This window comes from Nicotiana attenuata, unplaced genomic scaffold, assembly GCF_001879085.1.
Source record: "Nicotiana attenuata strain UT unplaced genomic scaffold, NIATTr2, whole genome shotgun sequence".
NCBI lineage: Eukaryota > Viridiplantae > Streptophyta > Magnoliopsida > Solanales > Solanaceae > Nicotiana > Nicotiana attenuata.
In genome coordinates this window covers 149233-162189 of record NW_017670265.1, presented here as the reverse complement: position 1 = coordinate 162189, position 12957 = coordinate 149233, and the positions used below count along the sequence as shown (strand labels likewise).

The 12957-nt window shown below is 33.2% G+C and overlaps 2 protein-coding genes across 2 annotated transcripts; one reads left to right on the top strand and one right to left on the bottom strand.

Annotated features, from left to right (window-relative positions):
• The first annotated feature begins 2274 nt into the window (after positions 1-2274).
• LOC109236939 (leucine-rich repeat receptor-like protein kinase TDR) lies at positions 2275-8807 on the top strand. Its single transcript, XM_019403177.1, has 4 exons — positions 2275-4587; positions 5051-5330; positions 5808-6016; positions 8234-8807. Exons 1-4 carry the CDS (start codon positions 2409-2411, stop codon positions 8638-8640), a joined length of 3075 nt encoding a protein of 1024 aa, XP_019258722.1. The 5' UTR covers positions 2275-2408; the 3' UTR covers positions 8641-8807.
• Positions 8808-8907: 100 nt separating this feature from the next.
• On the bottom strand, positions 8908-12226 carry LOC109236940 (QWRF motif-containing protein 7). Its single transcript, XM_019403178.1, has 5 exons — positions 11511-12226; positions 11136-11372; positions 10316-10405; positions 10113-10220; positions 8908-9124 (listed from the first exon to the last, which is right to left on the bottom strand). Exons 1-5 carry the CDS (start codon positions 12156-12158, stop codon positions 9065-9067), a joined length of 1143 nt encoding a protein of 380 aa, XP_019258723.1. The 5' UTR covers positions 12159-12226; the 3' UTR covers positions 8908-9064.
• Positions 12227-12957: the final 731 nt, after the last annotated feature.

The window sequence follows — 12957 nt, the reverse complement described above, 5'->3', positions numbered from 1 at the left end:
CTAAAATTGAATTCTCTAAAGCATAAAATATAAGTACCACTTGAGAAAATCTAAAATTCTAATATCACGGTTCAAATTGTAACATCTTAATCATGAAGTTATTCTTTCGGAATCAATATTTAGTTTAGTAGTTCAAAGTAGAAAAAGAAGAAAATATGCTGAAAAAGAGAAAAGAAAAGGAGGACCAATAAAATTAAAAATTGGGAGAAATGGAAAAATAACTTTCTTGGATCCTGAGACTGCTAGGGACATTTCCACTACTATTGACAAAAATCAATATCATTCTGTTTGGGATGGTTAAAGAAAAAGAAAACAAGGAATGATGAAAAAGTGGTGCCTAGATAAAACAAAAAAGAGAAGGAGAAAAGAAATCCAAGAAAAATAAAAAAGTACTGCAACAGAGCAGACAAAGGAGAAAAATTACTAAGGAAATAAAGATGTGAGGCAGAAAAAGCAAAAGAAGACAGAAAAATAGACTTGTTAGCTTTATCAAATGGTGATGAATTGTGTGAATAGAAGCATGGGAGTTACATAAAGAAGTAACAACAAAAAAACTAAGAGGAAGAAGAGAAATTGGTATTGTTGAACTTGAGTTATTGGAATTTGAGTTTACCATCTATACATGTATAAAAAAATTATATATTATAAGATTATCCAAAAAATAAGCACAAATAATTGTCCATTATAAGAAGAGGATTAGTACCTGAAAAATAAGTTTAGTACCCTATTTAGCAGCAACAACAACAATATATTCAGTGTTAAGTACCCTATTCTCCTATTCTTAGTTCCTTGTTGTTAGACGATGCGTCTTTATTACCGGTAGTTTTAGCACTTCTCTTATAGCTTTGTATTCCTAGATTATTGCTATTACATGATGTGCCATTTGTTTTCGTTATCTTATTTCCTTGCCATTGTTATTATTTGTTTATTGTGTCCTTTTCACTGTTCTTGAACCGATGGTTTATCGAAAACAACATTTCTTCCTCATAAGGAAGGGGTAAGGTCTGCGTACACATTACCCTGATCCCACGTGTGGGATTTTACTGTATTTTTTGTTGTTGTTGTTGTAACAACAACATACACAGTGTAATTCCACAAGTGGGGTTTGGGGAAGGGCAGGTATATGCAGATCTTACTCTCACCTTGTGAAGGTAGATATGTTGTTTCCGACATACCATTGGTTCAAGGAAATCACAATCGTAACAGTTTAGAAAAAGAAATACGATAGTAAAGAAGTTGTAAAAAGGAAGCAGTAGCAATAACAAAATAATAAAAAAATTGAAGCGAAAAAAACATCAAGTTAAATACCCTAGTATAACAATTTAAATACACTTAGAGGTCGTTTGGTAGCTGGTTAGAAGAAAGGTTATTCATGTATAAGGGGTAACATAACTTATACCATGTTTGGTAGGCAATAGTTATTTTGTAAAAAATTCTGCATAACTAATACCATGTTTGGTTGACATTTTTCAATTATGCATAAATAATACATGTATAAGTTATGAGTCAATCTGTGTATTATTTTATGCGAGGTAGAAGATGGAATAACTAATACATGTATTAGTAATACATGGATAAAATACTGAAATGACAAATTTACCCCTATCACTTTACACATAAGGCTTCCTTATTTCTCTGCCAACCCGTCAACAGGTTTCACTTGCTTTCACTTGCCAACTATATACCTTGTCTTCTCTCATTTTTAAAGAACAAACTAGCAAAAGCAAACTGGAGAAGCCACTAGAAAATGGAAATACCAAAACTAAGAAGTGAAAATCAAATATGTCTAAACTTCACATAGTTCAGTAGTATGACGAAGAAGTGAAAGTAACACCCAAAGTTCCTAACTAAATTGTTTCCTACATAAATGGAAAGAGAGAAAAAACAATGTAAAAGAAGGTCAGGGGTATAGTTGTAAACAAGCATTTTACTTTAAATTTTATATAATGTATATCAATTTCTAATACAACAAACCAAACATTCAAAAAAATAATCTCTGCATAACTAATACCTGCATAACTAATCCCTGCATTACTTATCCCTGCACAACTAATCCCTGCATAACTAATACATGTATAACTAATACCTGCATATCTCTAACCGGCAACCAAACGAATACAGTATAAATATTCATTATACCATCATTATATATGAGTTAAATTCTTCATTATACCATCATTATATATGAGTTAAATTCTTGGGATTTTACATGTGACTCTCTTTCCCCCCCCCCCCCCCCCAACAAGACAAAGAAAACAAACTAAGGAACTAATCATCATGAAATCTCCTCTATATCCAACACTTAGAAAAAGCAATTCTAACCAACAAAACATTACTTCCCTTAAATTTACCACTCTTTACAAAGCTTATTTCTCAACCATTTCCTACACTACCACAACCCCAAAACCATGAACCATTTCATTTCTCTCTTTCTCACTACATTTTTCTCAATTCTCTTCTTTCTCACAAATATTCCACTTGTTTTGTCTAATTCAAATCTTTCAATTCAACTCAATTCTCTTTTATCCTTAAAATCTTCTTTTCAAGATCCTAATAACACATTCCAAGATTGGAATCCCACAACCACCTTCTCAAAATTCAATTTCCAGCCCTTTTGGTGTTCATGGTCTGGCATTAAATGTGACAAAAAAACAAGCCAAATTACAACACTTAATCTCTCAAGAAGAAATCTTTCTGGTAAAATTCCACAAGATATTAGATTCTTGACACATTTACACCACTTAAATTTAAGTGGAAATTCTTTTGATGGACCTTTACAAACAATTATTTTCCAATTTCCTTTTCTTAGGACACTTGACATTAGTCACAACTTTTTTAATTCAACATTTCCACTTGGTATTACTAAGCTCAAATCTCTCACACACTTAAATGCCTATAGCAACAATTTCATAGGTTCTTTGCCACAAGAAATTGTTCAACTTCAAAATATTGAGTACTTAAATCTTGGTGGAAGTTACTTTGATGGTGAAATTCCAACAAGTTATGGAAATTTCAAAAAGTTGAAATTTTTACACTTGGCTGGAAATTTACTGTGTGGTAAAATCCCACTTGAGTTAAGTTTCTTGAACCAACTTGAACATATAGAAATTGGATACAACAATTACACTGGCAATATTCCTTTTGAATTTTCCTCTTTATCAAATTTGGCCTATTTAGACATTTCTCAAGCTAATCTTTCTGGAGAAATTCCATTTCAATTAGGAAACTTGAAAAATCTTGAATTTTTACTTCTTTTCAAGAACCATTTTATTGGTAAAATTCCTCAGAGTTTTTCCCAATTGAAATTACTGAAATCACTGGATTTATCAGATAATCATCTCTTTGGCAATATTCCAGCTGGATTTTCAGAATTAAAGGAGCTGAAAATGTTATCTTTGATGAACAATAATTTAACAGGTGAAATTCCACAAGGAATTGGTGAGCTACCAAATCTTGAATTATTAGCTCTTTGGAATAATTCACTCACTGGAATTTTACCACAAAAATTAGGATCAAATGCAAAGTTACAAAACCTTGATGTCTCTTCAAATTCTTTGTATGGTCCAATTCCACCAAATCTTTGTCTTAGCAATAAGTTAGTTAAACTTATCCTGTTTTCAAACCAGTTCAGTGGTAAGATTCCTTCATCCTTAGCAAACTGCACAGCTTTATCGCGGTTGAGAATTCAAGACAACAATCTCAACGGCTCGATTCCTTTAGGATTCGGGTTTTTGCCAAATTTCACTTACATGGACATCAGCAAGAACAAATTTTCAGGTGAAATTCCAGAAGATTTTGGATATGCCGCGAAAATGGAGTACTTGAACATTTCTCAGAATTCATTCAAGAGCGAGTTGCCTGAAAATATTTGGAAAGCGCGGAGTTTACAGATATTCTCCGCGAGTTACAGTGGCCTTGTTGGAAAAATTCCTGATTTTAAAGGGTGTGAAAATTTGTACAAAATTGAGATTGAAGGAAATAATCTCAATGGTAGTATTCCATGGGATATTGAACATTGTGAAAAGCTAATTTCGTTGAATTTTCGACGAAATTCGCTTACTGGAATCATTCCCTGGGAAATATCTGCAATTCCTTCAATAACAGATATTGATTTGTCACATAATTTTCTCACAGGGACAATTCCTTCGAATTTTGACAAGTCGAGTACATTAGAACATTTTAACGTGTCATATAATCAATTAACAGGTCCATTGCCATCTTCAGGATCAATATTTTCTACATTTCATCCGTCGTCGTTCATTGGAAACGAAGATCTTTGTGGTATTATTATACATAAACCGTGCAGGACGGATAAACTCGACGACGGGGAAATAGATATTCGGCGACAACCTAAAAAAACAGGCGCCGGCGCAATAATCTGGATTGTTGCTGCAGCATTTGGGGTAGTATTGTGCTTCCTATTTGTGGGTGTCCGATGTTTCTATTTGAATTATAGCCAACGATTTTCAAGTGATAAGGTAATTGGACCGTGGAAGTTAACTGCATTTAAAAGGTTAAATTTCACGGCAGATGATGTCCTGGAAAGTATAACAACCACACACAAGATACTAGGAATGGGATCTGCAGGTAAGAAACATCCTAAATATTATGCCAATTTATATGATGCAGTTCCAATTTTGAAAGTCAGATGAGTTTTTCTTTGGTAGTGCTTTTTTATATATTTTATGTATTTTGAATTGTTAAATATTGTGACTTATAATACTTTTTATGTAATTTTTAAATACGTATTTTTATTTAAAAATTAAAACTTAAAGATTCTATGTCTAATTTTGTGATAAAATTAAAAAGTTTGACTCCCAAAATCGCAATTGCATCAGTATTAGTATGAACTCATATTTTCAAAGAACTCAGAATGTTGAACTCGTCTGGATCTACCTCAGGCAGTGGCGGAGCCACATTCAAATTACACTTCATTGCTAGATAAATTTTTCTAGTTTATGTATATTTTATGTTGACTTGATCTCCTTAACTTTTCGGTGTATTTAGTTTTTATATTTTGACTCCCCTTTGGTTCCGCCACTAACCTCAGGTACAGTGTACAAGGCGAAAATGCCAGGTGGCGAGATCATAGCGGTAAAGAAGCTATGGGGAAAGCAGGTGAAGGAAACAAGAAGGAAAAGAAGGGGTGTGTTGGCTGAGGTTGATGTCTTAGGCAATGTAAGACATAGGAATATTGTGAGATTATTAGGTTGTTGCAGTAACAATGAGTGTACCATGTTGTTGTACGAGTACATGCCTAATGGTAGCCTTGACGACTTGTTGCATGGGAAGAACAAAGATACAAATTTGGTGGCTGATTGGTCTACTAGGTACAATTTTTTTTCACTTCAAATTTATTTGGTATGATAATGACTTGAATTAAGCCGAGAGTTTATCGGATATAGCTTCTCTATCTCACACAAGGTATAGGTAAGGTCTGAGTATACTCTACCCGCCCCGGACTCCACTTGTGAGATCATACTCAGGGGCGTAGGCACCTTGCTTGAATACGGTGTCACATGACACCGCTTTATCGAATTTTTTCCGCAATTTGTATGTGTAAATAATAAATAAAATTATAATACTTGGTATAAATACATGCCGTTATAGTAATTTATTTATTTGTTCACTTCTTCAAATATTGATACCATTTACGAAAATTCCTGCATACGCTAATGATCATACTGGATATGTTTTGTTGTTGTAATGAGGTGAGTTGCGCTTATATGAAGAAGTACTAAAGATTCATATTGCAGATCTCGATATTTGGAACTGAAACATAGTCATTGTTGTTATTGATTTACTAGGTACAAAATTGCACTAGGGGTGGCACAAGGAATTTGTTACTTACATCATGATTGTGATCCTGTAATTGTTCATCGTGATCTAAAACCTAGCAATATTCTTTTGGATGGAGAAATGGAAGCTAGGGTTGCTGATTTTGGAGTTGCTAAATTAATTCAGTGTGATGAATCCATGTCTGTGATTGCTGGATCTTATGGCTACATTGCACCCGGTAAGTTTTTAATCTCTTCAGTTTTCTAAGGATTATTTTCAATAATCAGTTAAGTAGTACAATTTGAACTACACCACATAAATTCGAAATCTAGTTGTCTTGTGTGTGTTTGGTACGATCGAAATTTTTTTTTTCATAGAAAAATCTTTTTTCCCAAAAATATTTTCAATGAGGTAATCACAAATAATTGTTACGCAAATAGCCGGTCATATTCAATATTTATTTTTCTAGCTGGTATACATAGATTATACATAATTATGTACATATTATACATGAATTATAAATATATATATATATATATATATTCACCAGCTATTTTTAGTTTAAAAAATTAGCTGGGCGGTTTCTTTGGTGAATTCTTGATAGTTCATACACAAATTGCCGGTCAAATTCACTATTTACTTTTCTAGCCGATATATATAGATTATACATTAATTATACAAAATTATACACATTATATATGAATTTTATATATATTATATATTCGCAGACTTTTTTAATTTAAGAGATTAGGTGAACAACTAAATTCTCGTTATGTGCGGGATCCGAAAAAGAACCGAATCACAAAGATCTATTGTACGTCGCCTTGAGTAACTTCCATTATGAAAATACAATTTATATGATCAGCAAAATCTGATTAAAAGTTCTCTGTCCCTAGTGACTATGTGAAGGTAAATTTGGATTTATCCATTGTTTATTATTTTTTGCTTTAGATTGTGTTTTTTCTGTTGTGTAATGTTTATCCAAAAATCCATCGTCATCCTGTCGGTTTAGTTCGTTCTGTAGGGTGACGAAAAGAGTCACTTACATGCTTAACGTGGTGTCATGTCATAAAATGCTGTATTTGGTGAACTTCATGGTCTATCTTCATCATTTTTGTCCATTTTTTTATTTATTATTTAATCGTGGTATTCATGTTAGTTTACACTTTGCTCGAAGCAGGTGAAGAAATTACTTAGTATTTTTGTCTCTATTAAAATTTAAATTTAAAACCTCGTAATTTTCAATCACTTCATTGATCGCTAGGCCGCACCCTTATATACTTGTTTCTGTCCACTTTCAAGTGTCAAGTGCCTCAATAATTTCAACTTATAAGAATCGATGTAAGTTAATGAATACCTTCGTCGTTGTTGTTGTTATTAGTGCTTTGTGATGATATATAGGTAAGAATTTGATATAAATAAGTATATATTTTCAAGAAAGTTTTCAAATCATCATAAAGTGTAGGAGTGACACCACCATTATCAACTTCTTCTCTTTTTTGCTCTTTCTCGCCGTGATTTGCTACTACAGTTTTAACCCTTTAAGGGCCATGGTCAGTATTAATTGCGCGTGAATTTGGCCCTTAGGCTTTAATTTTGATTTTCACTTTATGCTATTCTTTGGACCCACAAAGATTTTCCTAAAGTATTATCTGAATCTTCATGATGATTAATCCCCCTAATTTATTACTAGTACTATATTCCTTGGCCTCAATATTAAAGAGTCAAACATACTAGATTTCTAGGCGCTAGAAGCCAATATGTTATGATAGCCCCTTTTTTCTTTGGGTTTTCTACTTAATGTTTAAATATTCGTGTTGGTGTACCGACTAATTCGAATTCACACCGTGTAAGATCTATTAAAGAGGAGAGCGCTCTAGAATTTTCCATTCCTAGATAACCCATTTATTCGCAAGGGCAGATCCACGTAGGGTCAAGAGGGTTTATATGAACCCGCTTCTTCAAAAAATAACACGCTATATAGGTATATTTTACCTTTCTTCGAGAAAATGTTGTTATATAATTTTTGTTGACCCCGCTTAGCACAAAAACATTTTCCAGTCCACTGGCAAAGTTGGTTCAAGTTTTCTAGGATGTCCTTAGTTTGGAACCAGCCAGCTACACATGGCTACTCTTTTATCCCTCTATACAAACGACATAAAAATTCTCTTTTTTAGATTAGGAAACTTTTGTCCATATATATACAATTTAGGGAAAGAAAATTATATCATTTTAATAAAAATTTAATTTGTTGGCGTTTTTTTATATTTACTTTTTTTTGTATTGTGAAGCCGTTTGATAAAAATTCTGGATCCGCCACTGTTTATTCGTGAAAGATAGTTATGATTTCACTTATCATACTTCTAGAACTTCTTAACTTGTAGTACAAGTACTAATCCAAGTCCATTAAAATGTAGTAGTACTATAGTTGACTAAATATGTTGTATGTTTGCAGAATATGCTTATACATTGCAAGTGGATGAGAAGAGTGACATCTACAGCTATGGAGTGGTGCTAATGGAAATTTTGTCCGGAAAAAGATCTGTAGATCAAGAATTTGGTGATGGAAATAGCATTGTAGATTGGGTGAGGTCGAAAATGAAGAACAAAAATGGTACAAATAACGTGTTAGATAAAAATGCTGGCGCTTCGTGTCCTCGGATGAGGGAGGAAATGATGTTGTTGCTCAGGATAGCGTTGCTCTGTACTAGCCGAAATCCGGCTGATAGGCCTTCTATGAGGGATGTTGTCTCTATGTTACATGAAGTCAGACCTGAGAGGAAGTTGTCTACGAGTGGTGGTGGTGGTGGTGGTGCAACTACGGCATTTTCTTTGGCCCAAAAGGCCAATGTTGAGTGTTAATATTATTGGAGATTTGAATTTTCTTTTTCTTTTCTTTTATCTCTTCAAATTGTGGGGGATTATTGGTATAGGAGAAATCAATATTTTCTTTTAAACTTTATTTGGTGGAAATTCAGGTGTTCTTGTTCTACCATTCAATCTCGAACAAATCACTCATTTTAACTTGACTAGTAACAAATAGAGGATCTATCGCAAACAATCTCTCTGACTTCTTAAAGGTAAGGGTAAGATCTGCGTACACGCTATTCTCCCTAAACCCTACTTGTGCTACTGAATTTGTTGTTGTTGTTGTAGTAACAAATAGATATTGATATCAAGGATTACAAAATGAAACAAAATATAATGATATTTAGTACTCTTAGAATATCTCAAAATTGTGTGGTTCGGCTAAGGAAAAAAAATATATTCAAGATCAAGCTCCTTCTTATCTGCTCCATTCTTTAGCCAATTGGATAGAATGTACTCTCAAGGTTTCTTCTTCTACCTGCACATAGAAAGAGATCATTGGTTGGAAAGAAAATCAAATTAAATTTTTCGTTTTTACAAAAACCTTACAAAAAATAAATAAATAGGAGTAAGTTGTGAGACGTTCACTAAAAAAAGTCTCTTTGTAGCCAATCATTTACTAATATTTATGAATTATGGGCGAACAAATATAGCGCCCAATTAAAAAAGAATGATTTTTAATCGGTTGAACCATATCTTCGCTTTAAACTATAAATATAATCAAAAGAAGCTAATTAGTAAAAACATATATTTACAAAACGCCACTACAAAAAAAAAATTAGACTTCTCCGTGGCGACTCGAAAATCACTGAGAAATGTCTAGTCATCGAAGCAACGACATTAAGTCGTCACAAAAGTCACTATTAGCGACGCTTAATAGTATAGTAATATAATGTAACCTCCAATATACTTGATTTATGTTTTGTCTATGGTTAATTAGATGAAAAAGAAGTTGGCAAAGTCGCAAGGCTAGGAAATGGAACTTGGAACTAGCTGCTGCGTGTGAGATATGGCAAAAGAGATTGTATTTAATTTTGGAGTAGCGGGCGTTTTGATAAGGAAAAACAGTAGACATTGACAGATAAATTAACGAAAATAAAAAATGATAAGGAGAAAGAATTTAAGTAAATAAGAGTGTACTTAATAGTGTTGGAAAATTGCTATTGGTCGAGTCCACCTATAAGGGGTGCTAGTAAGGCCGTTAATCAATTAGCTAGTCCTCCTCCCAAATCATAGTACTAGCCATAAGTACCAATATTGGTGTTGAAAAAAATAGAGACAGCTGTAGTTAGCTTGATATCCGTCATGTGAGAATTTTTAACGACCAGTAATTCGAGTCGTGATTGTTACAGACGATCCGCTTCCACAAAAAGAAGCCCATAAGTCTCCTAACTAGTATTTACGGGTTAAATAATTCAAATAGACGTCATCAGAGAACAAAAATGAAATTAAAAGCTAGATCTGACCTCTAAAGAAGAAACTGTATTTATATGATTCTCTAGTTCCTCCAAAAACTCTTTCTCCTGCTTTAAAATGACTATAAGCTGTGTGAGCAAAAAACATGACTGCTCAACCTGGAAAATCAATCACAAAAACTGTTACTAATCTTCTTCATTATTCTAATTAATAGGTCTGTATATTTTTTAAATGAAGAATTTTAATTAATTACCTGCCATTGCATATTCATAATAAAATCCTCGATACTGTCCATGACTTCCTCAGCTGAGATCACAGCATCATAAACCGACGTCACTTTTGCCTGTCCAAATAATAGAAAATTAGTTTTCTGATAATAGAATATTTGACCTTCCTATTTTTTGTATTTTTTTATAATAAATATTCACATATATTTTAATTAATTTAATGAGACAAAAAATAATAATATTACAAATTTATTATTATAGTAGATTAATCTACTATATATATATATATATATAAAACACGCCTTCACTCCAATGTATTTTCATTGTATCCTAAAGAGTTCTATTTGTCCTAAAACAATTACCTTAATTTCTTGTTACAAACTTTATAATTGGCAAGAAGTAACCTTTATATATATAATTAAAAAAAAAAGTAACCTTTATATATTTTTCACTCCAACAAAAACAAGTACTACTATAATAAAGTTTTCAACTCTACTTAAGATATATTAATAGTATGTATTCCAAAGTAGGGCAACAAAACTGCCACAAGGTAGTACTACTAAAATTGTTCTCTGTCCCAAAAATTTTGATTTTCTAAGATTTTATTGGAAACAAAATACCGTGCCACCAAAAATACGTTTTCAACTCTATCCAACGCAACTTCTTTTTATATTTCTCTGTGCCCCACAATCCACATGATCCCAACTAATAATAAACTTAATTTACTTCAACAAACATGTAAAATTTAAGTAAAAGTCTTTTAAAGGAATACTGATAAAAGGACATATAATTAGACTCAACCAATAAATAATAAAGAAATGTTTTTCGACAAATTAGAATTAATACCTCAGCTCCATCTACTAGTGGAAGACAAAGAGAAACTGCTGATAATTTCCTGGCCACCCTTCCAACTGCTTCAGAATTTTTGACCTCTAATCTTTGCCATTCTCTAAGTAAACGACCTTGAGAATTCATTATTCGGTTTATTTTAATTTCATGTTTCAATTTTTGCACTTGAATTCTCTTCTCTGCAGTAAAGTTTCTCATAATTGAGATTCTTAACCATACATTGAACAGCTTCTTCTGTTAAACAACCAAAAAAAAAAGTAAGGGTAAGGTCTGCGTACACACTATCCCCAGACTCCACTAGTGAAATTACACTGAATATATTATTATTGTTGTAAAGTAAAGTATCTAGGCATTGAAGAATTCAGAAGTTACCTGTGCAACCCTCTTGATTGTAGCCATAGAAGCCTCAGCACGAGCATTGACAAACCTCCATTGTACCAATCTATTATTCATAATCCTATATTGATGAAAATCTTCTTCTAATACAGGTGAAACTTTTTTCTGCTTAAAATACTTCAAAACACCAACAACAACACCTCGACCGTCACTACTCTCCTTAGACTCCACTTTCAATTTTCTCGTACTCGGCGACTTAGGGACCGTATTATGCAACTGCGATGCTGAAGAATTAGGCAACGGACGTCCTGGTGACAATGCCCATGCAGAAGAAGAATTAGTACTAATCTTACTCTGATTATTACGTTGTAAGAATTTACCAAAACTATGATGATCTCCATTTTCTTGAGACGACTTTTTAGTCGTCTTGATTTGTGTATAATTTGGGCTTCTCATCAATGGGCTAACATTTTCTTCTCCTCTATAAGTTCTCATTTTCGTCGTTGATTTTGACCGATTGACAAGACTTGGTACGGGGTCTGTTGATGAGTAGGTGGGAATTTCGGGGAGTGACATTCCGCTTTTGCTTCTTAGTAATCGTGGAGAATTAGCCGGTGATCGCGGAATATTAATGGCTGGTTGTTGATTTTGCTTGCGAGTACTGCGATTTTTCTCCTTCTCCATTTTGATAATTTAATGTAAGGTTTTTGTTTTACAGGTTTGTATTTTTGGGAGAAAGATTAGTGTATAAAATTCAACAACTAGTTATATAAGAGAAAGAAATGTAGGTTTAGAGAACTATAGCTTGAGGGCTAGTAGTTGAGAGCACGTTAATATGTTTTTTCTTCTTACCATATTGTAGTTCGAGGCTAACACGAAAACTGGTCGACTAATATGTTAAAGGAAGAGGACTTTCTGGAGGTCAACGTTAATATGCAGTCATTTTATTATACGAAATGTTATACACGTCCTACTAACCAACATATATTAAATCCCATCACCAAAGGATGTGGTGCAGTGGATGGGACTGCTCCTCCCTTAACCAGAGGTCTCGAGTTCGAGCCCTGGGTGTGGAGAAATCCTTGGTAGGGAGCACTTCCCCCCCGAATGGGGCCCTACGCGGCGCGAATCCGGATATAGTCGGGCTCCAATTCGGGTACCGGACACCGGGTGGGAAACCAAAAAAAACATATATTAAATCCCATAATTTGAATAGTTAGATTATTACTCTAATTAGCAGCAACAATAACAATTATTACGCTTCAATCTCAAATAAATTGGACTTAGAAAAACTGAAATCGGTTATATATATAAAGTCTCATTGACCATATTTTTCTATTTGAATGCATCACAGGTAGAATAGGACCTAAGGTAAATGAACTAACACGACTGAAATGTATTTTGAGTTAATTAGTATTGCCTATATAACTTTTTATTGTGTCCTAACATTTGCTAAGTTATAGGTTCCAAGAGATTGTAGGTC